The sequence below is a fragment of the Atractosteus spatula genome, chromosome 9, assembly GCF_055471065.1.
Source record: "Atractosteus spatula isolate fAtrSpa1 chromosome 9, fAtrSpa1.hap1, whole genome shotgun sequence".
In the NCBI taxonomy this organism is placed as follows: Eukaryota; Metazoa; Chordata; class Actinopteri; order Semionotiformes; family Lepisosteidae; genus Atractosteus; species Atractosteus spatula.
The window spans coordinates 27,772,433-27,800,088 of NC_142714.1; the positions used below are offsets into that span (position 1 = coordinate 27,772,433).

At 37.1% G+C, this 27,656-nt stretch overlaps 1 protein-coding gene across 1 annotated transcript; it reads left to right on the forward strand.

Moving 5' to 3' along the window:
- The first annotated feature begins 1,348 nt into the window (after positions 1 to 1,348).
- slc39a9 (solute carrier family 39 member 9) lies at positions 1,349 to 27,656 on the forward strand. Its single transcript, XM_088925066.1, has 7 exons — positions 1,349 to 1,904; positions 9,192 to 9,300; positions 12,365 to 12,565; positions 14,755 to 14,823; positions 18,197 to 18,282; positions 19,911 to 20,045; positions 22,994 to 27,656. The coding sequence occupies exons 1-7, from the start codon at positions 1,809 to 1,811 to the stop codon at positions 23,222 to 23,224; spliced, it is 927 nt and encodes a 308-aa protein (XP_088781192.1). The 5' UTR covers positions 1,349 to 1,808; the 3' UTR covers positions 23,225 to 27,656.

Here is a 27,656-nt window from a genome sequence, read left to right on the forward strand (position 1 = left end):
CCGGGTCCCAATATGCACACTTGAGGTTTTATGCCCTTCATATATGCATAAGTCTTCAAGCGCTAAGGGTGTCCCATTTCTAATTTGTGTGTTCTTTGAAGTCTGCATCGGAGCGGACTTCTCTGCCGGGAATTACCCTCAGTTCCTCTCGGAATGGTGTTTCATGTTCTAGCCTATCAAAGCGGAGAGGAGTTGCCATGGCGAATAAAATATTCATGTTAGTAAAATTGATATTTTTTTACAGTTTAAACTCAATATTTTATGTAAAAATATAATTGGGCTACTTTAAATTTATAGTGTATGTTTTGTAGATACGCAGTTTTGAAATAAAGCTTTTGTTTCGTCACCGTATTTCGACAGATGAATAATCGTTTACCTACAGTGTATTTTGTACACGGAAAGACACATTACAAAGTTTTGAGGTATTGTCAAGTTTACCGTATTTAGTTTATCTTGAATGAACGTGACTTATCTCGTTGTTTCTCTTACTGTCATTTTTGACATAGGACAGACGACATTAAATGTTTTTAGTAGTACAAAGATTTTAATAAAGACAGTGGTACTATTACCAAGTTTTCTTTAGTTTATTTCACCCGTTTTGTGTCGGGCCTGCTCAACATGAATGGACACGATATATCACCACTTTTGTAAACCGACAGATGAGATGACATTCAATTTCATTAAACCGTGAGCGGAGAATGAAAAATTACTTAAAAATTCCCTTCAGAAGTGCACTTGACCGCTGAAAAAGAACCATCAGCAACAGAAACAAATTAGTCCGAGAGCTCTGTAAGCAACGAATGACATCACGCGAGGGTGTCTTATTATCATTTTTATAACGGTGAGCCATTGAAGGCTCGCGTACTTGCGCTGTCACAGACGTGCGGCATTTTAGACAAGGCCTAAAATTCTAATAACGTACTTGAAACCATTCAACGAAGTACGAATAGGTAGTGTATGCATTAGCATGCGAACGCTGCAACGAACCAGGTAAAGGATTATTCCATACTGAAAGGAAAGAAAATAGGACACAACGTTTCTTCTGTGGAGCCTTCTTTTCAGCCGAAACGTTGTGTCAATTTTCTTTTCCTTTCAGAATGGAATAAACCTTTACCTGTAATATTCAACGAAGTCACTTCTCAAGCCCTTTTAAGATATACTTTTGTGTTGAAGTCAACTATTATAATAAAAATTCAAATAAGCAACTTTAAAACAAATCTCAGAAAATCTAAAAAAATGAAAGCAACTTTAAATGCTTAGCCAAATTTAATTTATGAGCAAACGTTGTAAATACAGTATATTATTTACGCATGCCCATTGCCATAGTAACGGGGTTATCCGGAAGAGGAGGTGTTTAAACAGGAAGCTTTTGATTATGCCACCCTGGACCATGGTTGCTGTTGTCTACCTGGACGGATAATGAGAGCCAGAAAATTTGCAATTATTGTCAGTGATCTTACACTCAGAAAAACTGTAATGTAATTTAATTATAACTCCGTATATGCGTGTTTTTATTTAACATATCCACTGGTAAAGACAAAGCAAGTCGCTCGATTTTGAATATATATGTTAAATTAATATTCGGCATTTAGTAAAAAGGATACACGGGGAACCGATTGTAAAAATGTTGTTTTAAATTGCATTTTGTGCAATCGAACTATTATGTAATTTCTTTTCATAAACATTTCACATTTGACCCCGTTTGGATTTCCCGTGGTGGTTGTCTTTTAAGCTCATGTATAGGTCTGACTATATTATCGAGTTCTAGCGAGCTGCAAGTGCATTTGACTTTTCGAACGCTACGGAGAATGGATGATTTTAGCTCAATTAGTCTTCTTTCGCTGGCGATGCTGGTGGGCTGCTATGTAGCCGGGACCATTCCTTTAGCCGTCAACTTTTCAGAGGTAAGTTTATTTTGCCATTAATATGTTGTAGGAAGTTTGTTCGATTATGTTTAACTATTTATTACGTCATCTCTCCGAAGTGCGTGTGAGTGGAATTCAAATTGTCATTTTTATTTCCTTGCTTCTTCAAAACACATTAAGAATCGACGTTTTCTTGTGCAGTATATAGTATACAGCTTTTAGCTACGTCCATACCATCTTGTCTTAAATTCTGACTTCAGTAGCCTTTGACATAGTGCAATTGCTACGTCAGATCTGCTTTATAATAATATAATACTAATAGTAATAATTGCTTACACTTTTCTGGACACTGCAGTCAAAACGCTTTACAGGTAATGGGTACTCCCCTATACCACCGCCAATGTGCAGCATCCACATGGCTTTAAAGCCATGTTGAATAAACTTCAGAACAGTAGTTGGTAATCGAATAAAATCTCCTTTTCAATGATTAATATGGCTTTTTCCGTTTAAATAGATACTGGTAGATGAATTATAGGCTAGGTCTCCGAATTCTTAGCGTGTAAAGATTAACTTGCATTTTTGTTTGGTCTTTACATACGGTATTGTAAATGGATACCTGATATGCATATTACAAGTATAATCCATTGTAACACAGTATGTGGGGAAAAACATGCCTGCAATTAAAAACAATACCAACCCTTCTACACCTACATATGAAACGTACTTACGCGTAGGGCTTCCGTAGTTACGGCGCTTTTTGAGATCCAATTACGAGTTGCACACGTCTTTATTAAGTCCACTGGATATTGTTGTACGGCACATATTTGCTATATTTCTAAATTTATTAAACACTAATGAATTCTTCCAAGTGCCATTTTAGATAAGACGCAGCATCAATATTTATAACTCCAAATATTGCTAGCAGGAACGAGTAGTCTCTCACACCTGAAGAAGGCTCCATGGCCGAAACGTTGTGTTCTCTTTCTTCTTTTTTTCAGCATGGAATAAACCTATTACTTGTTGCTTTGCAGCCTACGCACACTGACGCAGCTACCCACCTGAACTACTACTCATAGCTTTTATCTTAAGAATTTTAATGTTTTTTTTTTGGATAAAGCCATTTTCAATGGCCTTAGAAGAGATCACTGTTAGACAAGCATAATAAAACACTCTTTATTAACCTTGGTAAATCAGTGAGTTGTAATGTTAGGAATTAGGGTGACAGTATTTATATTTACAATTTTAATAATACTCCCCACAAGAGATATGATAAAATAGCTTTGAATAGAGCAGCTCATATACTCCTTGGCAAAACTTTAGAAAATCTGAGTTAAATGTAATATTGGAGGACAATGTATGATTGGCTTGTAGACCATACAAGAGACCCATCATCTTTCCTAACTGGGAATCCCAACCCAGGGGCAACTTTGGAATAGCTGCCAGCAGCTGGTGCCCTAGGTGAACCATGCAGTCAGGGGGTCCCTCCCCTTTAGGTAAACTGGTTAGTAACACATTTTTTCTCTAGATTTTTAAGCATTTTTAAAGCCGAGGTTTAATTATTCAGTTTGTCTGGCTGTCTGTCCAATCAGTGTGAATATTTCAGTCTGATTTCAAATAAATACTTGTTAGCATTAAGAATGTTAACATTAATAACCTATTTTATTACAAATCCAAAATAATCAGAAACTAGCTTCCTTTAACTCTCATTATCCAAATATAGAAAGAAATAAGAAAATTCTTAGAGCTTTAACCTGTATATATAAATTCAAAAAAACACTCTGTACTCTTAAATCATGATTTTTCTTGCCTAGTGTTTTGCAAACTCAATTACTAGTTCTTTTACTGTAGATCCAGACATTGTGGCAAGTCCAACAAGTCTCTTTTGTACCATTGTTAAATGCGGTCATGTTTTTAATCATTTTAGCTTTGAGAAGCTATGCTCCCCATTATCTATGGAAACTGGCTAAGTTAAAGAAACATGTAGAGCTATAAATATGTCTGTAAAACTTAAGAATTTAATTTTACAAATAAGCCTCAGTACATCTTCAAGAGTGGACGTCTTCTTGAAAAAGCCTGGAGCTTACTACACAAACCAGCAGCATTAGTGTCTTTTGAATTTCCAGGAGTCAGTTCTGACTTTTTATGCAGCATTCCCTTATCTGTTTTGCTGTTTTATTCCACAAGCTTTCGATATCATGAAAAGAGCCAGATAGTGACTCCAGCTGCTGCATATGTTGAAATCCTTTGTCAACTGAATGAATAGCAATATCAAGGACTATGAAGTAGAAATTCACTTTGAAACTCTGTTTTAGGTTCTGAATGTGTGTGTTTAGTTCTTCATAAGAAAACACTTTTCTTTTGCTGAGAAAAGTAAAGGTAGGATCATCAGAAATTTCAATTGGGGCATCATAAACATTTTCTAGTTCATAGAGAAGAGGCTTCAAAGCATCAATGCATCTCTCCCATCTTGTCTCATTTAGTGGTTTCACAGTTAGGGAACTCACATGACGAGTCACAGTCTTCCAGCCATGTGGTGAGCCTGAAGAAAATAAACATGCTGGACTAGGTTAAAGACACAGCTTGCCTACAAATAGCTTCTAGCAGTATCATTGACAATTCTCAAATTCAGGGAATCTGCACCACAAGGAACGAAAAAAGCCTGTTTCCATTTTTTTTCTTTGCACACCATAGCCTTCATATTATGCTCACTATCATAGTCTAGACCAAGTAAGTTTTCAACAGGTAATGACATTATTTTGAGCTCTTGTAGAATAGTTTCAGTTACAAATGCTCCAGGTGTCTTCTTCAGTTGTATTCATGAAACAAATCATCATTGTCATTTGTTCAACATGACTCACATCTGGCATACAGTCCAGTATTATTGAAAACTATTGTGCGGAGTGGACAGCTTCTACAGTTTTCTTTTTAATGGCATTTGCTAATAAGTTCATTCTGAATATTTATTCCTAAGTAATTTGTTTCGTACTCCTTCATGACTGTATCAAACAAATCTAGGTATTTGTTTGGGGCGGAGCGGTGGCTCTGTGGCTAAGGATCTGTGCCTGTGACTGGAAGGTTGCCGGTTCAAATCCCGCAGCCAGCAGAGGAATCCTACTCCGTTGGGCCCCTGAGCAAGGCCCTTAACCCTTACTGCTCCAGGGACGCTGTACAATGGCTGACCCTGCAGTCTGACCTCAAGCTTCTCTCCCTGTCTGTGTGTCTGTGTCTCATGGAGAGCAAGCTGGGGTATGCGAAAAGATGAATTCCTAATGCAAGAAATTGTATATGGTTAATAAAGTGCTCTCTCATGCCCTGATCCCTTATCATTATTATCATTGTATTAATCAAATTTTAAAAAGTTTCCATTACCGGGTGTGTATAATTTTTCATTTGTGCAGAGGAATAATACATTTTGACCATCAAGAACACTCACTGAAGCAATTAAAGTCTAATGTTTGAATTTTTCATCCATATTTTTCCTTTTTTCAATTTTACTGCAAGTTCTTTCTCATTTTAATAACATTACAATTCTTCTGTACCTCTTTCATATGAACCTCTTTCTGGCTTCCCATACTTGTTTACTTCCTTAACCTTTTCTTCCTTCTACATTTACTTCAATTCTTGCATGTGTCTCTGAAGGTGAATATATATTTTTTTTACTTCCATATCAGTTTGATGGGGTTAAATACCTTGATCTAAAAGTAAAATCCATGATCTTCAGTTTTCAAAACAGTTGTTTTGTGGATGTGAGCTGTCACTATCTTGAAGAAATGATTCTTCATTTTGTTCCAAACTGCTTCTATGCAGATGTAAACCAACCCTCTCTCCAAGTATAATTCCTTAATCTTTATATTGTGAACTGCTTCCATCTTCACTTGGGTAAGGGGAAGATATTTCAGAAAGAATCCTGTTTTGTTTGGTCCTTTTCTTTCTGAGCTTTTGTTTTACGATACTCAGCTCCTGAGGGTTTTATTTTTCCTTTTTCTGCCATGGATCAATATTTTGTAAAAATTAATAATTAATCCCTACATCTTCATTAGGAAGGAGCATTAGGGAGTTGAAGAATCATTAATGTGCAGCTAAGGTATACAGAGAAACCATTATTTTTTTCTGTCTGCAGTTTTGCATAGTTACAAATTAGGGTGAAATAGTTCCCTTTATGACAGAGAAATACAATAATTAAGATGATTATTTTAATAATTATTTAATAATACATAATTAAATCCTGAATGTCACAGTTATACCTGAGATGGGATAATTTGAAGATTATGTCTCTGCCACAGTTCTAGTAAAAGAGTAATAAATGAGAGGCAAACTGCGAGTCATGAGTGGTTATTTACAATAACAATAACACATTGCACATCATACAACATAAAAGTTACTGTGTTTACAAAACAAGGTGTTTTAGAAGCCTAAGTTCTAAAGACCCAGGAACCCAGAATGCTAACCCTGTAACCTGAAATCCTATTCAATGCTTAAACAGGCCAACAAGAGAAACACCCAGTGTCCTAAATTAACAGAATCCAACCTAGTGCTAATCTCCCTTCCTATAATCTTAGATGTCCAAAAGTGAAAGATAGTCAATGTGCCTATATTAAAAACATGACCAAATCCAAGATCAGAACAAGGTCAACTCACCTACTGCTTCTGCTTCCTTGTGTTAATTCTCCTCTTCTCTTTTCTCTAACTTTTCTCTCTCCTGTATCTTTTTATGATGTCTTCATGTAAGTTAAATGTTAATTAATTAATTTTAATTAACCAGAGTGGAAGATTTCTTTTCATCCTCTCTCTCACACTCCACCCACAGCTAGGTAAATAGCTAAACTTTTACTTATTGATATTTTATTTTATGATGTCTTAAATAGATATAATATTGTAAAATGTATTCAGACAATTAAGTGACAAAAGCGTCTTTTAGCCCATATTTCTTACATCTATGCCAGTTATAAGAAAGAAGAGGTCATAATTATACATCCTGATATTGCTAAGGTTTAATAATGCCTAAAGATACCCACATTCCGGATATAGAAATCTGAAAGATGCTGATTTGCAATATCACCACTCTATGGCAATAACACAGACAGCAGTGTAAAAAACAATAGTGGTGTACCCTTGTGGAGTGCAGTGATAACACAGTGAATTATAATTCCTATTCCTCCTTTAAACACAACTATTAAAACAATTAAGTGTAAAGTGTAAATAAAAATTATTTTATTTGTGTTTTTTAAGCCTTTAAATTTATTCTGAATAGATTTTTTTTAAACTATTTTTCTCCTCAAAATTGGCGCCCCATTTAACTTGGTGCTCTAGGTAACTGCCTTGTTTTCCTATATGTATGAGCGGGCCCTGTCTCAACCAGCTTTGAAACTGCTGCAAACAGTGGAATAGGTGCTAGTACTTATCTTAGTCCCAACTGAAAGTTGTCTTGCTGGAAATAGGAGAATTGTAAAAGGCAAGTATTTCAAACACTGAGTGGCAATCACATTTGGTGGTGTATAGCCTTCAGCGTTATACCTCTGGAATGGGGCCAGGATGCAACGAACCTAGACTTCTGATAAGGGTTGAATCTATATTTGAAAACCTTAAGGTGTACATGCCACATTATGTGTGTTGATATGGGAGTTGTTGCTTCTTATGAAAGCCAGGCACATTATTGTGTGGTTTCTATGATTTGGTCAGTGAGGTTATGTGAGTCTGGAATAAGATTCCCTTAGTTTGTCCAAAATCGTGCTTTGATTCTGTATGGTAGTGTAGCTTAAAGTAACCTAAGTACATAGTGATGTTTGTAGTGGGCACTATGTGCTTTTGCATGTTATTACAAACTATTGTGGGGTGTTATTTTCAACCATGTGTTGTGCTAATTTCAATGCATACTTGAGAAACTTGTACAGAAGCTAGATATGTTAGTTATTTAGCAGAGTAAATAGTTCACAGAGCCAAATCTGATCAAAATTCCTAACTTATTGATCAGTGTGATGTCCCATGTGAGTTTTTGTTGCTATGTTCCACACTTATTGACTTTGGTTGTTCTCTCTCCCCGTTGGTTCATTAATTCATCCAACTTGCCGTATTACGTCATCATCAGGCAGCTCTCGACCAATCAGAACGCAGCTTCTTCGGTATTTAACTTGGAGGTTTTAAAAATGAAGGAGCCTTTCGCTTGACATTGTTTCTGCTTAGCTTGGCTTCGTTTCGCTTTCATTTTGCTTTGGCTTTCGTCTCTCCGTTTTCGTTTGTTTCGCTTCATGAGTGTTTCTGTATAGCTTCGGCTTTGTTGGTTTGTGTTCGTCTCCTCATTCTTTCATTTGTTTGTGTTTATCCTTTATTGCGCCATTACCTTGCCCAAACGTGTCATATCAGCCTCTGTGCTTTTTGGTCCCCATTCCTTGTCTACATTCGTTTTCCCTTATTTGTATTCGTAGTTCACTTGTGTATTTGTGTGAACTTTTGTGTTTAGGGTTAGTTAAGGTCGTTGGGTACATTCTACACACGTAGTTGATCTTTGTATTAGTAACACTGGTTTAGGACAGGTGAGTGCCTTTTGTCATGTATAGTTTGGGGTAGTTAGTGAAGGTTTAGCCAGGGCGTTAGAAGACACCGAAGACCGAGTTTCGGGTTTTGTTTTGGTTGATAGATCAGCTTTCCCTCACTTTATTAGCCAGCTCCGTTTTGTTTGTTATTTTCTTTTCTTTGGCACCGCTCTAGTTCCCTTTCCCTGTGTGTTATTGTGTCCTATTATGTACCAGTCACTTATTTTAAAGTCACTTATTCACTTTAAAAATAAATCCTTTTGCACCAAACTTGTTGTCAGGCTTCCTAAGTCTCTCACCAGAAACCCACCTGCATCCAAAACCGTCCTAAAGTTACACCCCTTTACCCCTAGACACTTGGGGTCATAACAGTCAGTCTGCAAACTAAAAGCCTTCCTGAATGGGAGGCTACAGTGTATGCATGTGTTCTAGCATGGTAACCCCTCAGACATGCTAGAACATATGTGTACAACTGGCATGACTCTGGGATGCAGCAACAGCCTAATAACAGTTTGACGTGCTGAATTTATCATCATACTTTTGTATGTTTCTTATTACTCTGGTTTTAACATGGTATCATGTGCTTTGCTATGTTTTGAATTGGACCAAAACAAACATGGTATACTAATATAAATCAGTATTATGACTGTGTTATTTTCATATTTTGTTGAAAAGCAAAGTTAAACTTGTAGCCACAGCTATAGTAAGTAAGGTAAGTGCATAAATAATTTCAATGTGAAATCATGGAAAACTTTTAAATGATAGCCTTCATGCTGATGGTCCCCTCTCCCTGCAGGAGAAGCTGAAGCTAATTACAGTGCTGGGAGCAGGGCTACTGTGTGGCACTGCACTGGCGGTGATCATTCCAGAGGGTGTGCATGCGCTGTACGAGGAAGTCTTGGATGGTAAGAGATCTTGAAATGGGATCTTCATCTCTTTGAGCAAACTGAAGAGTAGAGACATAGAAAATCAGGTTTCCAGGGAAAACAGTGCAGTGAAAAGTGTGTTCTGTTCTGCCATGTGACTACAGTACAGCTGACTCTAAGGCAGTGGTTCTCAAACTTTTTGGACCAAGTACCACCCCTAATCCAACCAAAGCATCCAAGTACCACCTACAAGTCATCATCTCATAGGAACCCCAGAAATTCTCAATGACCAACATGAGCACGTGTGCACACACACTCACACATACATATAATAAATATTATAATAATAAACATTATTTCATATAGCGCCTTTAAAGGTGGCTTCTCAAAGTGTTTTACAGAAAACAAAACAGTAACAACAACTAATAAAAAAGCACCATTTCAGTGAGAGGGGTGAGCCTGTTTAGTCGAGCAAAGCAGATGTGAATTAATTTTTCGAGCCTTGATACAATTCACAACAGAGTCTAACAGATTTGAAATCCTCAGGCATTTTCTTGATGGCAAAGGTCTCGCGGTGGATGTTGCAATGCGTCCATTAATTTCTGGAGCAACCTCTCTAATACGTGCGACTACACAGCTGTGTCGGCTTGTCATCGCTCTGGCACCGTCTGTACAAACTCTCACACATTTTATCCAGTCGATGCCATTCTCTTCGATCAATTCATTCAGAAGCTGAAATATGTGCTCTCCTGTAGTTCCTGTTGGTAGCGGCTTACAGAACAGAAAGTCCTCATGGGACGTACCCTCAGACTCGTATCTAACGTAAACGAGCAAATTGGCCAAATCGACTACAGACTCATCTAATTGCAGTGAAAAACATCTGCTTATCTTAACGCGCTCTATCAGCGTACTTTTGATATAATCCTTCATTTTAATAATTCTACGAGTGACTGTGTCTTTCGGAGGGGCAGCAGGTCGAGCTGTTTAGCAGCCTTTTCTCCACACATAATACGTGTCAGCTCTTTTGCCAACGGTAAATACGGTTCTTCAAAAATAGTGTGGCTTACCTGCTTTAGCAATCCGCAAGCTTGCATTTTTCCGCGTTTCCGTTTTTATTTCCGTATTTATTTAAAGTATTTCATGCGCATGGGAGCGAAACACAGAGACACTCGTGTATTTTTCTCAAATTAACTTAGAACAGTTCTTAAATATTTTTCTGTTATCTATCACGCTTTCCTGTGCTCACAAGATTACCAGCGTTCGTAGCACGTATTTCTATGCATTCCTGTGTTTACAACTTGGCATTGTTCCAAAATCACGCACATTCTCCTTCCTCCCTATTTGCTGGAGATACAGTAGCTTTTTTAAATACAATTGGTCACTTGCATCCGTAGCACGCATTCCTATAGAGTGGTTTAGAATTACAGAGTATCTCTTGTGTCCACTGAAATATTAGCGCGCACTGTATCGCAGTACGTAGGCTGCGTATTCGACACGTTTAAAATACAAAATACAAAATATGAAAACCCGTCCCGATTTTTCAGCGCACACGACACAGTTCCAGGGTCATTTGGCGTACCACCTGGCGGCACTCAGCGTACCACTGCCGGTACGCGTACCACAGTTTGAGAACCACTGCTCTAAGGTATTCAATGTAGGTATAAGATAAGGTCAGATATTATGTACTTACACAGTTATTCTTTATTCACCAAAAAAGATACTGTTGGCTTCAGTAGGTATATCATGTATTTTTCACCTTCTCAGGATAAAATATGTTTTATGTCTGTAAATCGGAAGCCACAGATGCTTTTAGTTTTTAAAATTGAAACACTGCACTTTTGACAGTTTGTACCAGTTCATGAAGTTGAAAATCTTAATTTCTTTTTGAAGTGTGCGTGTACACAGTCCTGGTTTCCTATATTATTGTACTGCTCGTGTGCTGTTGAAGTATAGGTGGTGAAGACTGAAGTCTGAGTATGGAAAAGGTGGTGAAGACTGGAGAGGGGTCAGTGGTTTTCCTGACAGTTGCAGACCCCCTCCTATTCTGTTATTAGTTTTTCCCCTTTTCACAATATAGTTGTCAAAATAAAATGATGCAAATAAAACGGGCATAATTTTAGTTAGCTTTTCATTAATCACCTATAATTAGCTTTTAGTGGGACAGGGAAGAAGAATGAGGTTTTGGATTGGATGTCTGTTTCAGTTAAACAATTAAAAAAAATCTGGTCTTGAAAGACTAAAGCTATATCATACAACAATGGTGTGCTCTTGGTTTGAAAATTGGTCAGATTTGTCAATGCTTTGGCAGAAATTATTGCTCAGAACTGTACTGCACACGCTACTTTTATTGAATAATGGCTTCAATGCCTTTTCTCTGTTTATAGAAATGTTCTGTAAAAACAGAACAGCTATTTGTGATGTCCACAACCTATAAAGCAAGAGAATATATTCTCATGCAGTTTGTAGTGAAAATGCTACCAAACCGGTTTCATAACATGCCCTTTCAATCTGTTAGATATTGTTCATATGAACATACTCAGAAGATATTCTAGTAGAAATTGAGACAATGCGTTGGAGCCACTGGATATCATGAATTGTCACCACCTCATTATTTATTTCAGGAATAGAGTTGAAAAAGGAGCACACAGGAAAATCATTTTCAACTTTAAAATCAAGACTTAATGACATTATATTAACTTTTGTTTTATATCAGTGTTTTTTTTATTGTTATATCATTTGGTTTGACATACTTGTTTATTGGACCCCATGATGTCAATATACACAGTATACATACTACATCTCTTTAGTTTACATTTTGCACATACTCAGACACCACTGCTCAGCCTGCTGTTTCAAGAAAATGCAATGCGCTGTTCCAGTACAGAATGCATCCAAATCTGTATGTAACAGTTTGGGAATGTAGGTGTAAACACACCATATGATTCACGCCTGAAAGCATTAAAATTTTCTCTGACATCCACAGGGCACTCTGTGTCTTGTGGGACTGTGGTACCAACAGCAGACAGGAAGCAGTGTGAACAAACGGGGCTGTTGACACTGAGACTGTGCAATACTGATGCTGTGCTGTTGCATGTTGTTATAGGGAAGCACCACAGGGAGCATGATGCACAGAATGTGGAAAAGGTGGTGAAGTCTGGAGAGGGGTCGGTGGTTGCAGAGCTGGGTGAACAACTACACAGCCATGAGCAGCTCCATGCCTACATTGGTGTATCGCTGGTGCTGGGCTTTGTCTTCATGTTGCTGGTGGACCAAATCGGCAGCACCCATGTGCATGCCACAGAGGGTAAGGCTGATGAAAGTAGTCCAAAACCTGGGAAGCTGGGACTGGGTCAGGTGAATGCAGAATTCACTTCTCAGTACTGTATTTCATTGTGACACATTCCATTCCAGCTTTCACTTAAGGTAGGTGCTAGTTATTCTAGCTTGTTAGCTTATTTTGAATAAATATGCAAATACAGGTGTGTGAATATAAAATGCAAAATGGTTATAAATCCTTGCCATCACTTCAGCGAAGCACTAACACTTTAGCTGTTAATTCTGTTTCCTTGAAATTACTTATCTGAAGGAGTATGTTGCTTCATTAAAAGCTTTTTGGAGGATTACCTGGATGTTCCTTTGTGATATGAGTATTATGATATAAATTCCTGCTTGCATTCCCTGATTGATTGTCAGAATTTGCAGGTCATGTTCCACCAATTCAGTCCCCCAGGGCAGCAGAAGAAATGAATACCTTTCATCAGATGTTAACTGGCTTCATTGGGCTAAGTAATGAACTGCTAGTGAGATCTGTCTTTTTGTTTCTTGAATTATTACTTAATGTAACCTGCTTTCTTCAGGTAGTTTATTCTACATTAATATCCTGCGGAATGCATGGAAATCTCTTTTAATCCTAAATTTCTTTTTACCTGGACTCTAGCCTTAAAAATTGAAGGAACAGTTCAGAAATGGATAGATCAGAAATTGTACTTCTTGGCTAGTGTCATGTTTGAGTGCAAACATATATGGTGGATCTTCAAAGGGTCTGGGGTTTGAACATTCAGTGGGAAAAGGTTTGTAATGTGAGAATGTTGCCATGGGTGGGGAAAAAAAGTTTTTCATTAGTTTAGGAGCTTATACACCTGTGATGTGGCTTAGTGGCAGTTAATAACTCTTGTGGTTTTCTGTGTTTTTTATTTTTTTACAGTATCACACCAAAACTGAAACATTCGTAGACGTGAATTGACAAGAATATGAGCTAACAATTTCAAAATTACACATTTTCCTTTTCTTAAAATAATAATCTAAGATTCTGCAGCTGAAGCTCATCATAGTAACAGAAGTGAATTATATTGGAAACATTTATAGTTGGTACTGAAAATTGAAAAGTCAGTGATGAAAGCTTGATCAATGCCTCAGTACAGCAGATTCCAGAAGAGCTGTATGGTCTTATTTACACTGCTATATGCATCCTAATAGCAGAATCTTGTACACAAGACAAAAGATAAAAACTCAAAAATACATTTTGCATGACTAGAGGCAAAGATGGATGTAACTTTCTAATTACACAACCATAATGGTGACTGTATGCAGTTTGTCCTGTACTGGTACTTTAAGCAGAAGCATACTATGTCGGTTATACCACCACACTGCTCTCTAGAACAACCCTAGCCTATGGCCTGGATTCCTGGCTTTATTTTGCCTTATAATTGTGATCTTGGCTGTATTGTGAAACCACAGTCATCTGGTATTGCTGGGTGACCAGCTCTCCTCCTGCTAAAGAAAGCAGTGAAAACAGCTTGGGCAAGCTGTGTGCTTGGGGTGGTAGGCATTTTTTGCAAGCTGCTGCCTGGAATGGCAAGATCATTCAGACAAGGCAGGTGATTTCTCGTCAGTGTGATTAGTTTTCATCTAAGCAGCAGATAACTGAACATTGAATGTTTAATTGAACCTGAAGCAGGAGACTGGTGAAATAAACACAGATCAGATGGAACAAAAAAAAACATGGAAAAGCAAGAAAAATCCATTTAACCTACCACCCCAAGTACACCTCCTGTCCAAGCTGTTTTCACTCCTTTCTTTAGCTGGTGAAAGACTACAGTTGTAGAATATCTTGCCCAGAATATTTCATTGGATTTTTCTTGCTTTTCCATGTTTTTGTTTGTTCCATCTGATCTGTGTTTATTTCACCAGTCTCCTGCTTTAGGTTCAATTAAACATTCAATGTTCAGTTATCTGCTGCTTAGATGAAAACTAATCACACTGACCAGAAATTACCTGTCTTGTCTGAATGATCTTGCCATTCCAGGCATCAGTTTGCAAAAAATGTACTTGTACTTCTCCAGCGCTCCACGAGTGTCTGTTATTTAAAGATACATTTAGATCCTCCTTTAATTTTCCACATAACAGGGGTGTAATACTGTTTGTCATTTGTTTTTTAATATATTTGAGTTTTATTTGATTACTGAAATTTCTTGTGTGTTGCCTGTCTTTCAGATCCAGAGGCTGGGAGAGTGACAAATTCTAAGATCACAACCACTTTGGGGCTTGTAGTGCATGCAGCAGGTAGAATGAAATGAACATAAGCATGTTGTTAATGGTTGCAGAGCTCCAACAAACAGAGCTCTTTATATTGACATATGTCTATCTCCAACCTCCCAGGAAGCATAAAACTGACATCTTAAACTATTATTAAAGGTTAATCTATGCTAGGAGCAGTTTTGAAGTGTCTTTTTATGCATTTGATATCCACCTGCTGCTTCTGTTACAAGCATGTTGTAGTCTGTATGGTCAGTCTGCACTGGCAGTGTGAGCAGTGCTTCAGCAGAGCAGCAACGTTTGAGGCTCTTCATCCAGTTAAGTTTGTGTTTCAAGTATTTCTTACACTCTTGCACACACAAGTGGATCATAACACACAGAGCAGCTATATGATGCAATGTAGATAGATCATTTTCATTGTGATATCCCTATATGGTATCCCAATGGCCCACTACTATACCAGAAATATCATAGGATGCTTGTAGTTTTTTTTGGAGAGCCCAGATGCCACTTATTTCCCTGAACAGTTGTTTAAAACCCTGTGACTAAAATGGGTGGCTAGATAAGGTCATGGGCCAAGTAACTAATGAGGTGGAAACCGTGTGTTTTTACGAAGACAAAGAGCTCTTCAGCCCCAACAGTTCTTCATACACTTACATAACAAAAAAAATACAGTTTAATTTTATATATTATAAAATATTATTATATAATTAAATATTTATTCTGTTACAAATGGGGGGTTATGAAAATTGTGAAAATTTGGGAATTGACCGAGCGGTTTAGTCAATAAACTAAATATTCATAACTTGTAAGTGATTTCTCTAGAGAGTGGTTGGTACAGAGACACGTAAATTCTTTATTCTCTGGCACAGCTTTGGTGAAAAGAGAAATAATCCAGGCACACTTAGTTAAATCTTTATTAAGTGACAAGACAAACACAAGATATACACACCTAAACATACAACACACAAGTTGCTATATTTATAGAATGTACAAACATGGAAACATGGCGTTTCAGAGGCTTAACATCCTAATCACCCAGAAAATCCCCGGACAGAATAGCAAGCTCTCTCTAGCAAGGTTCAGATACTTAGCTCCAGTCAAGTTTTATTTGGATGATCATGGAGTAGGGGCTCTAGCCTGGTGCAAGCTTCAAGTTCCAACTCCTCTTAACTCTTCTCTCCTGTCCTCTTGTCCTCTTCTTATTGTCTTACCTTCTTTCTCTCCACTCTCCTCCCTGGTTCCCCTTGTCTCTCCTCTTGTCTTTATGTGATTTTATATAGTGTGTTTCTGGACTACTCATTGACAATAATTAACACACAGCTTAATTACCCAAGTATACAAAGTTAAACGTTTTAAATATTTTTGATCGGAGATCCCCCACATCTCGGCAAACATCCCCTCTGCTTTTACATATACCATTCACAAGCAAGACAATAGTCATTATTAAGGCAGTGCACATACAGTATAACTAGAAATTCTACTTAAGCAAAAAGATAGACCTAAGAAAGTAAGCTTCAAATAAGGGGGGTTCTGGTTTTAACAAACCAGTAGTTTCTTCTCGAGTGAAGTTTTTGAAACGGGTGATAGCCTGGGTAGGATGGGTGATCAGCAATCTTTCCTGCTTACTTCCTTGCTTTGGAATTTTACAAATCATTAATGGAGGATAGATGACAGCCTATGTCCCTCTCCAAAGATGGCTCTGTAAAACTGTATTTGGATTGGTTAACAAACATCAAAGATTTTCAGTTGGCGCAAAAAGTACATTTTCTGCTGTGTTTTCCTTGTCATACTGGTGATATTCATGTCCCATTTAACGGTATTAGAGATCAAAATTCACAAAAAGGACTCCACCACACCCAGAGCCACATCATTGATTACCAGAGGTAATCGTTATAATGAAATATTTCTACAACACTTTCATCCCAAAGGACTCCAGAGCAGTGTACGTGTGAGGTAAAGTGCAATACTCACAAAGGTGGGGATCTACTTTACCGTATATCAGTATAGATAAAGAACTAATAAAGAGATTCACTACTTGAATTGGGGAATATTTAGATAGACCCGTCTGTACAACCCCAAATGTCCTCAGAACACTGGAATTAACATGTCCCTCTTTTATGAACAGCATCATAAGATCTTTATTGTCCAAGTAGTCAGAACCTAGGTTTGCCATCTCATTTGAAGGACCTTACCTTGTGGGACAAGCTTTGTTTAGATCAGATTAGAAGGTGGTAACATTGCTGTCAGAACTCTTCCTAAGAAAAGTAATCTACTATACGTTGTGTTAGGTTTTACCATGCAATGTTATGTTGCCCTTTGTTCTGTGAATATATAATGATGAAAAACATATTTTGTATTTTACAACAAATAAGAAGTGTAAGAGCAGTTACATTTCTTTATAGATTATGCCATATAGCTTAGTCTTAAGAACACACATACTGCTAGTATATTACTCAGCAGAACCAGTAGATCCTGTAGTTACTGTGAACAGGACAGCCAGAATGGAGTGAATGTTACAGCTGCTGTTATTTAACACTGACTACACACTGCTGTGTCTGCCATAGCCTGCCATCTGCTGTAGCTAGAGGTCACAATCGCCACTGTCTTCAGTAATATCAGACCCTGTTTTGAAAACAAAAGTATTCAAGTATATGTGCAAAGCAGTGAACAAAGTGTGTTGTAATAAAGGCCAAAATTCCCATTAAATTCCAAAGAACATTATAGTGATATTACAAAAATGCACAATATAGTACATTGCTGTGGCAACTGTCTTGGACAAAATGCAAGTCTTATTTCTTTCTTGACCTTTGTGCCTGATAATGAGCAAGGCTAAACCCAAGATGTCAGAATGTAGCCAGATACCTGTCTGTGCCGGGGTACTATAAATTAGGTCCAGGCAGTTTTCACACTCTTGTTACCAGATGAGCATCAATGGTTTGTTCCTAGTGTGGTCTGACTTTTAGTGGGCTTCCAGCACTGTGTTCTTTCTTCCAGCATTAATATCAAAAAGTGGTGACTACCGACTTATTTAGCCTGTTAAGTAATGTCACTTTGTACTTATTTGGCAGATATCTTTTCCAGTTCTTGTTTTTCCAAGACATCCACTGAATCAAATTGAGATTAAATAGTCACTTATTTATGCAATTCTTTAGTAGTCTATGTAGTTGTAGAAATAAGTATTTATACCCCGTGCTCAGTAGTTATCATGTCATTTGTAGTTTGCCAGCCAGTATTTGTTACTCTTAATTATATGTAGTAGGTATGCATACTATTGGGGGTGGATGCAACTCTGTTTAATCACGTGTTAGTGTGTTTGCTAGTACACCAAGATGCTACTCTATTTTTTTTCTCTCCTTATGGAGCAAAACTCAGATCTTGTTCTGTTTCTTTTCTCCAGCTGATGGAGTTGCACTGGGAGCTGCTGCCTCTACTTCTCAGACCAGTGTTCAGCTTATAGTCTTTGTTGCCATCATGTTGCACAAGGTAGGTTGCAAGTCAGTAGAGGTCTTAGTCACTCTTCAGCCCCTTTCTTGTGGGTGTTCAGGGATTTCCCAGACTGTTGTGAAAAGTTTATTACCTCAGTGGCTTCAGCAAGTGTTGGTAATTCAAGTGCCGAATTAAGCTACTTTGAATGCACAACATAGTATGAAAAGCATTGGAGCTTCACACCTGTTGTCAGATAGTATGAAGACAGTTATGAATTATAACTCCGGTGCTCTGCATTTGGATAAATATCTAAAGAAAGGACTTCTTGTGTATCGTCATTCAGAACTGAACAGTTTGTGAACAGTTTTGTAAGCAACACAAAAATCAGTGATATAGCAAAGAATTAGGTCATGTCTTAATCAGACTCATGTCTGATTGTAACCATAAAGTACACTTTCCAAAAGTATTTGAATGAGTCTTTGAAGTAATCTGATTGAACTGCAGAGTAAATGTTCTAGAATAGGGCTTGTTGTAAACAAAAGTACTGACTCTATAGGTTGGAGGATATTAAATGTCCTGGCATTTTTTATCAACAAGATGGAGTGTAGTTAAGAATTTAAATTCAGATTTTAAAATCTGAGTGGTAGAAAACATTTTAAAATACATACTTGCTGTTCTGTCACTGACTTTGATGCATATATGAATAAAAGCTGGAAATGAGTCTTGGACCAGTTTTCCTGGGTGCATTGTGCATAACATTCTTAACTTTGGGTCAAGCATTTGGAGAAACATTAAAGTAAATAAGCTTACTGCTGCTGTAAAGTATGTGTTCTGTGCCTGCCCTGTTCTAATCATTGTTAGAAAAATGGAAGGTGCTTGAACTCTTCCAAATAATTTACTCTATTTACATACTGTAATTTACATACCAGTCACCTGCAGTGACTGGAAAGTGAAAATTATTTTGAGCAGGAGAGTGTGCAAAGCATTTAAGCTTCTAAAGTAACTTTAAGAAAATCTGCAGGTATAAAGCAGATGTGATAGTAATACCATTTGCACCTAGAATAATGTCACCTGTCAATAAAAATCCAAACGTCATCTTCTACCGAGAATTTAAATTTTACTGATCTGACCAGTTGGGCAGACCTCTCATAGCATGTCATAGCTGATAAGTAAGAACTTCCTTCAGGAAAATGGTAATAAAATTGAAGTCTACATGACTAGATGTCACATTTGATTTTCAGGCCAAAAATCTTGACCACGCATCACTAAATGTATATTGAATTTGTTCACGTATTAAAGGGCACTGTGTTGGCCAAAACTGAGGTTTTTAGCTACAAAAATTCGGTTTCCAAATTTGATCACTTCATTAACATTTCTATCTTTGTTGAGCCTTATTTGAATCATCACTTATCACTCCCATTATGGTTGCAATAAAATATTGTAGCAATAAAATGTGACCAGGACCAAGGCAGTGAACATATTTGATAGCCACTGCATATGGTCTGTTTGATGTTGTATTTAAAACCTTCTGTATTGATGTGAGAATAAAACACATTAATGCAATTCTGTGATTATTTGCCCATGGTGTGTCTGGGAATTCCCATGCACAATTGGTATAGTTACTTGTAAGTGCTTCCTCACCATAAAGCAGCCATAATTGACAGATGCAAATGTGTTTCCCTTAGGCTCCGGCCGCCTTTGGTCTGGTGTCATTCCTTATGCATGCTGGATTGGAGCGGAATCGCATTCGGAAACACCTGCTCGTGTTCGCGCTGGCAGCTCCAGTTTTGTCCATGCTTACATTTCTGGGGCTTAGCAAGGTATATATCCCCGTCTGCCTCTGTGTGCGTCTGACTCTCCTTGTCCTGTAGTCAGGGCAAATGTAAGTGTGCTGTATTCCTTTTCTTTCTGCATCAAAATTAGAGACAGTTGTCCTGCTGTATTAGGTCCATATCTTTGTCAGTCTAAAATGTATTTAACAGAGCATTCAGAAACCACAGACAGCTCCATCACATAGGGCACAAAGAAATGTAGATCATGTTTTGCTCTACCAATTTACAGAGTGGTCATGTTCACTGAGGAAGAATGAAGCCTAAAGTTGATAAACCTCGTCATTTTTACAGGATAGTTTGATCCCTTTTTAAAATTTGGTTTGATTGTGTTCAAGATAGTAAAAATCCCTACTACTAATTATGTTTTCCAGATGCATCAATGCATTGACGTCAAACATTTTTAACACGTGCTGTAAATGACTACATTTTCTGAACTGTGAATATTGTCAAGTAAACTTCATAATTGTAAATAAAAAACACTACCATGCACATTTATTTCCCCATCTTTTCAGCTGTAATGTCTTGTCATTGTTTTGATTGAATCTAGCATTGACACAGATGTTTATGGTGACTATATTCATGACACAGTGTCTAAAGTCTTTATGAAATGAGTCATCTTACTGAATATTCTTACTGTTGTAATTGAAATACGTCTAGGAGACCCTCAGGGTGTCACATGTACTCTAATTGCTGTGATATGTTTTGTGATGAAATCATTTATTTTTTAATTATTTTTAATATTCAATGATTAGATGATAAGAATTGCATTATAGTCACAGATGCACTTTAGTTAATAATATACGTATAGATTAATCAAATGCAATGTAGAAAATTATAGTCTTTTTACATAACTCAGTTTTGTTGCAGATGGAATTCCAGGCTATTCTTTTTCTCCTTTTAATTTTAAAGTATCTCTTTTAAAGGCCAGGTACTGTCTAGTGAGATTCATTTTTCTTTTTTTTTACCAGGCCATTTTGAGATAAATTTGAACATACGAGACATGAAATAAGTCATTCGTACAGTGCTGCTTGAAAGTATATGAACCCTTCATCTTTCATATTTCTTAGACAGATAATCTTAAAACAATCTTCTATTTGAGCTCCAATATTAAATTAAGATAATTCAAATAACAAAACACATACAAAAAATATATATTGTTTTCTTAATAAATACAGTACTTATTTAACAGTAACTCTGATTCGTCTGTGCAAAAGTAAGAGAACATTTTAATTCAGTAAGCATTGGCACATTCTTTAGCAGCTATGATGGCAACCAGATGTTTCCTTCGGGTACCAATCAGTCTCTCACATCTGCTTTGAAGAATTTTTGCCCATTCTTCCTTACAAAACCGATTCAAGTTCTCCAGATTTATTGCCTGTCTTGCATGAACAGCCCGCTTCAGGTCTTGCCACAACATTTCTATTGAGTTGAGATCTAGACATTGACTTGGTCATACCAAAGCATAATATTTATTATTATTATTATTATTATTACTTTGCTATTTTTTGCTGGAATGTTAATGGTCATTGTTATATTGGAGGACCCATTTTCAGCTCCTCCATAATATTTTGATGTGGCTCTGAATTCATAGCTCCCTCAATGATGGTGCGTCATCTTGGTCCATGGACAGAAACGCAGCCCCAAACAATGACACTCCCACCACCGTGCTTGGGGATAAGGTTATTTTGGTAGTAGGCAGTGTTAGGTTCTCTGCAAACATGGCTTTTATTGTTGTAGCTAAAAAGATCAGTTTTAGATTAATCCATTCATTTAGCATTCTTTCAAGAAATCTACAGGATCATCCTGATGGGCTTTTGTAAACGTAAGACGGGCAGTAATGTTCGAAAAAGGACAATCGGAGCTTTACAAAACAGTTTTCAGAACCGAAAAACACCAAGGCAGTCAATCACAAGGACACTTTGTATCTGGTGATGCACTTTCAAGCTTCCAAAGTGCATCTATAAAGTAATCAATAAGCTAGCAAAACATGACTGCAAAAAAAAAGAATATATCCCATGTTTTTACCTTATTCTGAAGCACGATATATATATCCACAAAAGGCTAGACTAACCCACCTCCAGTCCTGGAGGAAACTGAAGGTTATTGGCTTTGGAATAGATATTTGAAACTGGACTGCCTGAAATAAGGTGATCTGATTGGTAAAAAACGCTGTCATTCATTGTATATTCACCCATTCAGAGCCCTTACGGGGTGAGACTTCCTCTAGAAGCCTCAGGCTGCATTCCACCTGCTTTCTAGTTTTCAATCATTGACTCAGAAGGTGTAATCAGTTAGTTTCTTATCAGTGGTCCTTTTTTTCACACCAGAAGGCAACTTTGAGGTTTTTGTTTCAATGCCTAATAACAGAAAAAAGCTCTCTAGCAGTGTCTAAAGGTTTTTATAACAATTGCAATGGCTTTTATTGTTATTGCTTTAAATAATTTTTATAATTTATTTTAGGATGCGAAAAATTTAATTCCAGGTCCAGTCTTCACAAAACATAATGTAGAATTTTTTCAGAGATATAACATAATGTTTAAGGGGACGAAATTCCAGGTGGACATTGGCTAAAAGGGGCTAGAACAGTAACTTACTTACAAGAACTTGAATAGGGCTTCACAGACTTTCATGCAGCACTGTACGTGACAAGTCCAAGTGATTTTATAAAGAAATAACTATTAACGTGTGAAAGAAACAACAACATTTGCATTAGATAATAATTTACTATAAAATTGATGGAATGATAAAATAGTTAATACTTCAGAAAAGCAGCATAAGACTTTTTAATTTTCTCTTACAAGTTCGTTTCACATTGTGAAACATAAACCATGAACTTTGGAAGAGGTAATACCCATTTTTAAATGACCTCAGGACACAACAGAGACAGGATGTGAGGTCACTCAGTCCTCACTGTTTTTCTTCAATGTTGTTTTCAGAGCAGTAAGGAAGCCCTGTCGGAGGTGAACGCCACAGGTGTGGCTATGCTTTTCTCAGCTGGGACCTTTCTGTACGTGGCAACGGTGCACGTCCTGCCTGAGGTGGGCGGCACAGGGCACAGCCACGCATCCAACGGCACTGCAGGGAAAGGACTAAGCAAGCTTGAGGTGGCTGCTCTGGTGGTGGGGTGTCTTATTCCTTTGGTCCTGTCCATAGGCCACCAGCATTAAACCTCAAGGGAGTATTGCTCGGTCAATCATGGTATTAATGATAATGGGACAGGACTGGACTTTTCTTGGTCACACCAGTCTGAAAGGCCCTGAACAGCAGGAAGTCATTCAAACTGTGTAGATAATGTAAATCAAGCAAGCAAAAAACTATGAGGAAAAATTAAGATAAATAAAATCTCTCCTGTGCTTGAAACAGGAATGTGGGACACAGTGTTCTATAAATGGGTCTGGGAGGGACTTCCAGTTATTATTTTTAGTGTTGTGGGTAAGTGTTGGAAAAGAAACTTAATAATTTTTGAGAATATATTCAAGGGGACATGTGTAAGAATTGTCCATTCAGATTCCAGACTAAAGTTTTGCTAACAGTTAAATGATTTTATATATGAAATATGAAAAGGCAAATGGCCCTCTGCCTTACCAACTCCTGAAGAAGCATTTCAGGTTTGTCATCTATCTTTCAGTATCGTGATTCACAAAGCAAACTTGATTTTCAATAAAATTATAATTCTCAGATTCTTAGCACAGGGTTTTTTAATCTGTTTAGAGAGAAGTTGCTTTTATCTCTTTCATAATACAAATAACTTATCTTACACATAATATCATGTCTTAGACAGCCATGAATGGTTTGCCTTCCAGCTTTTTTTGGTAGATTTTGATTCCACCGCTGCCATTGATGATAACTAAGTAAATACCCAGTTACACAATCTAATTGACATTAGGATTAATAGAACTAATGGACAAGTGCAGCATAGCCCCTGGTGTGCCGGCTGCTTTTAAGTGGGCTGGACACTGGGACAGCAGCTCTTGAAAGAAACTAAATATTATAGGGTCCTACACACAGAACCTTCAGATGATTTCTAAAGTTTTGTGCCCAGGGAGAATGTGAGTGGTCCAGCGTGGTACATTCTGAACAGCATCTGTTCACAGTGGTAAAATAATGTGAAAATGGGGCAAACATCTTGGTCAGTATAACACAGCCATTCTTTTTCACTGAGGAAGGTACAAGCAACAATTTTTTTTTCCCATGAGTTGGAAGAGCAAGGTAGATTTTTTTTCTACCATTGGGTACACTCAGTATTGAACATTGCAGCTTTTTATATAACCTCAGGTCTCAGTTCCATAGCCTGATTAATTTTGGTATGTTGTGTTTGTGAATTGAAAAGGTACACATGTTGCTTTATACTGGTACCTAAGGCCTGGTCATTGGAAAGCTGCAGTCTCGCACGTTTTATTCGTCACCTTTAAATCATCATTTTGTAAAGACCTGGAGCACATCTTGTCCCCAGCTGTGGTTCTTGAAGGCTACAGGATGCTAGTATTTTCAAAAATATTGTATGTATCAAATTATGTTTAAACTAGTTAATAGGTCAGATCACCTACTCAAGTGATCAAAATGAGATTGTTCCAAGTGTTTAGAAATTGATGATTTAAGCTAGTTAACCCTTAAAAAACTGTTAGATTGTGGCTCTACAGATCCAATGTTTGCCACTCCTGGTGTAATCAATCAAATAATTTAGAGCAGAGCTGTCCAGTTCTGTTCGTAGAGAGCTGGTGTGTCTGCGCACATTTTGTCACTTAGAAATGTAAAAGTGAAAACTCCTGTATAGCTAGGAGAAGTTCTTAACTGGTCATGTTATACCAAAAATTAGCTATTTAGCTAATTAAAACCTGAGTTGCAATGAAAACCTGTAGACACACCGGAACAGGATTGGACAGTCCTGAGTAACACCATTTATTTAGCTGGATGATACTGCAGCTCTCTGGTTTTGTGTTCAGTCAAGGCAAAAAGAAATGAAAAATTCCTTCTTAATATACTTTCTTTAGGTAGATTTTATAAAGATAAAGCTCCTTGATGAAATGATCTAAATGAAACACCTGCAGCCTCAAGCATTGTTCAGATTTCCTGATGTTCTCTGTAAAACAGGGTAAATAAAAGTACAAGACATTCTGTTCACTGTTAGTAGGGATGGTTGTAAAAGCCATAAATGCAGAGGTGATTGCAGGTGATTATTTGTGGATTAATTGTGTTTAGGGAAGAGTGTCTTTCCATTAAATATTAGCTGTCATTGGGTATGACTGCTAGATCACTCGATATAAAACAAATGCTGGATTTAAGTGAAGCATTTTATGGTCCGAAACTGGTTTGTGTTCATGGAATCCAGGGAGGTGATGTTAGACATTGTGAATCATGTACCATTGCAGATATAACAGTGATCATGAGAGCTGGCTGTGAAGCAGTCAAAGATGACATCACCTAATAAATTACATATTAACAGATTAAAGGTTAAAGGTGTTCTCAGATGGTTTGGGGTGATGCAAATGTAATTAAAGTTTCTGCTTCTGCTATTTTGTATTTAGTGCCCTTCTACAAGGAATTGCTGTTTAGCTCATGATTGTGGGTTGGGGCCCTCTTGTGTCAGGGGACACCACGGCACTTCTGCGATCTACTTACTGCTATGAACTGGCACAAAGATGTGAGCTTGGGGAATTCTTCAGTGTAATTTTACAAATCATTGTTGATGGCTCTGACGGCTGATTTTGTCCATGTTAAAAACTTCTGTTCATGTATTTTACTTGTTAGATTGCCAAATGCTTTCATGATTAGAACCCTTCATTTAAGAAACATTTTGATGACTGCTTTCAGTGTTTAAGTATAGTATAGCCGACTACAGATGTTGAAGTATTTACCAGGTATTTTTTTTTTAATCACTCTGTAAATTTTAACAGTGCGTTTTAACTTACTGAAGCCTTTTATGCTGTTGTAAAGTGGTTTTTAGGGTAGAGATTGGGGCCTTAATTTTTTAGTTTAAATTTAACTCTTTTTAATAGTCTAAAGGAACATGTTCAGAATTTTGTCGATAACTTTCAAGAAAAACCCAAACAAGCAAAGAAAGATTGTATTGACAATTGAACTTAAAGGACACTTTGATCAAGGTGTTACCTCTAAGAATTTGCCCCTCGATTGACAGATGGGAATCAGCTGTGTCTCATGCCTTTTGTGTCACAGTGGCCGTCAGTGGGAGGTTTTTGGGTCCTATTCTTTGTTCAATTGTTAATCTGCACATTCTACACTTTTATGGCAGATATGAACAAAACGGTAATGCTTAGAAAATTCAAAATAATAAAATTGAAATGTATCATTTACAGATCTCTTATTTTTACAATATCTGAGCTTGTGCTATATTTTTTCCATGGCTTCTTTAAAGCAGTAGTTGCAAAATCAGGACTGATCTGGTTGTCTGATGTTACGGTGGATGTAGAATCAGTCAATCTTTTATTTGGTATAGCCCACTTGCAGCACAGAGTGTTTGTTCTACAGATTTCTTTAATGGTTAACAACATCCTTAGATATTACAGTCGCGTTAATCAGAAGTGCATAGTAGTTTTTGTTTTAAAAAAAAAACCCAACAGTTTCTTCAAATTAGGGAATACCTTTTTTGAATGTATGTAAAATATATGGTCAATTTATTTTTGTCCTCTTATAAAGTTTGTATTGTTTTGTAAAGTCAGAATCTAATGATGTCTTTCGCCATCTGTCTCAGTGAATCTGCCAACCTCTCCATTCTGAGTGAAGTGGCATCAGGGCTTCAGTTAGTAAAAACCAAGTGTCTGTCCCGAATATTAGTTGGCTGCCATTTATGGCTGGACACAGCTAGTGGACCTGGGAGCACCTGGGTAAATGAGGGAGCCAAATGTATTGAAAGCAAGGGCATACAAATAAGTGTGGCTTGTGTCATTTAGGCCAATTACATCTGAGCTTGTTTAGGGTCATATACAGTCACCTTAAAATGTTTATGAAGATGTGAACCTAATGTGTTCTTCAGTCTCATTAAACATTAGAAAAAGGATCATTACTGTTTTTCTTACAAGGGAATAGTACGGTACTGAAAACAGGGGTGCCAATAATTGTGGCACTTAATTTTATTGGACATGTATAATTTAAGAAATGTATAATTTTGAAATCTTTAGTCCCTCTTTTAACATGGAAGCTATGCAGAATGTTTTGAGATATTATTTTGGAATAGGTGAATATTTTACTTATTTCAATTTTTCAGTCATCAATTTCCTGTATAAGGACCACTACAAAGTTAGCTAATCAGATACGATGAATTTTTCAGGATCTTCAAGATTGTTGTTCTTGGAACAATTCTTGCAGTCTGGGTGAATTACATGTGTGATATCTCTGCCATTAAGTGCTGTCTTGCGTTATGAGCATTCAAATGAACAAGGAGGCCAATAGATTGATGCCAGTTTGTTTTTTTGGCAGGTGGTGTAAAGAGAAATAGGGATGGTATTGCTTTTTCATCTGCACTCTTACTACACATCAGAGTTGTTTACTAATGACCTTGATATTCCTGAAAATATCTCTATTTTGACATTGATGATTGTGTTTAATATAGGTGTATACATAAATCATAATATGCACACCTTC

Excerpts from the sequence above, each read along its gene's own strand:
- slc39a9 (XM_088925066.1), top strand. The coding sequence starts at position 1,809 with ATGGATGATTTTAGCTCAATTAGTCTTCTTTCGCTGGCGATGCTGGTG. Across the intron at positions 9,301-12,364 it reads GTACGAGGAAGTCTTGGATG|GGAAGCACCACAGGGAGCAT; the intron begins GTAAGAGATCTT and ends ATGTTGTTATAG. Across the intron at positions 18,283-19,910 it reads TTGCCATCATGTTGCACAAG|GCTCCGGCCGCCTTTGGTCT; the intron begins GTAGGTTGCAAG and ends TGTTTCCCTTAG.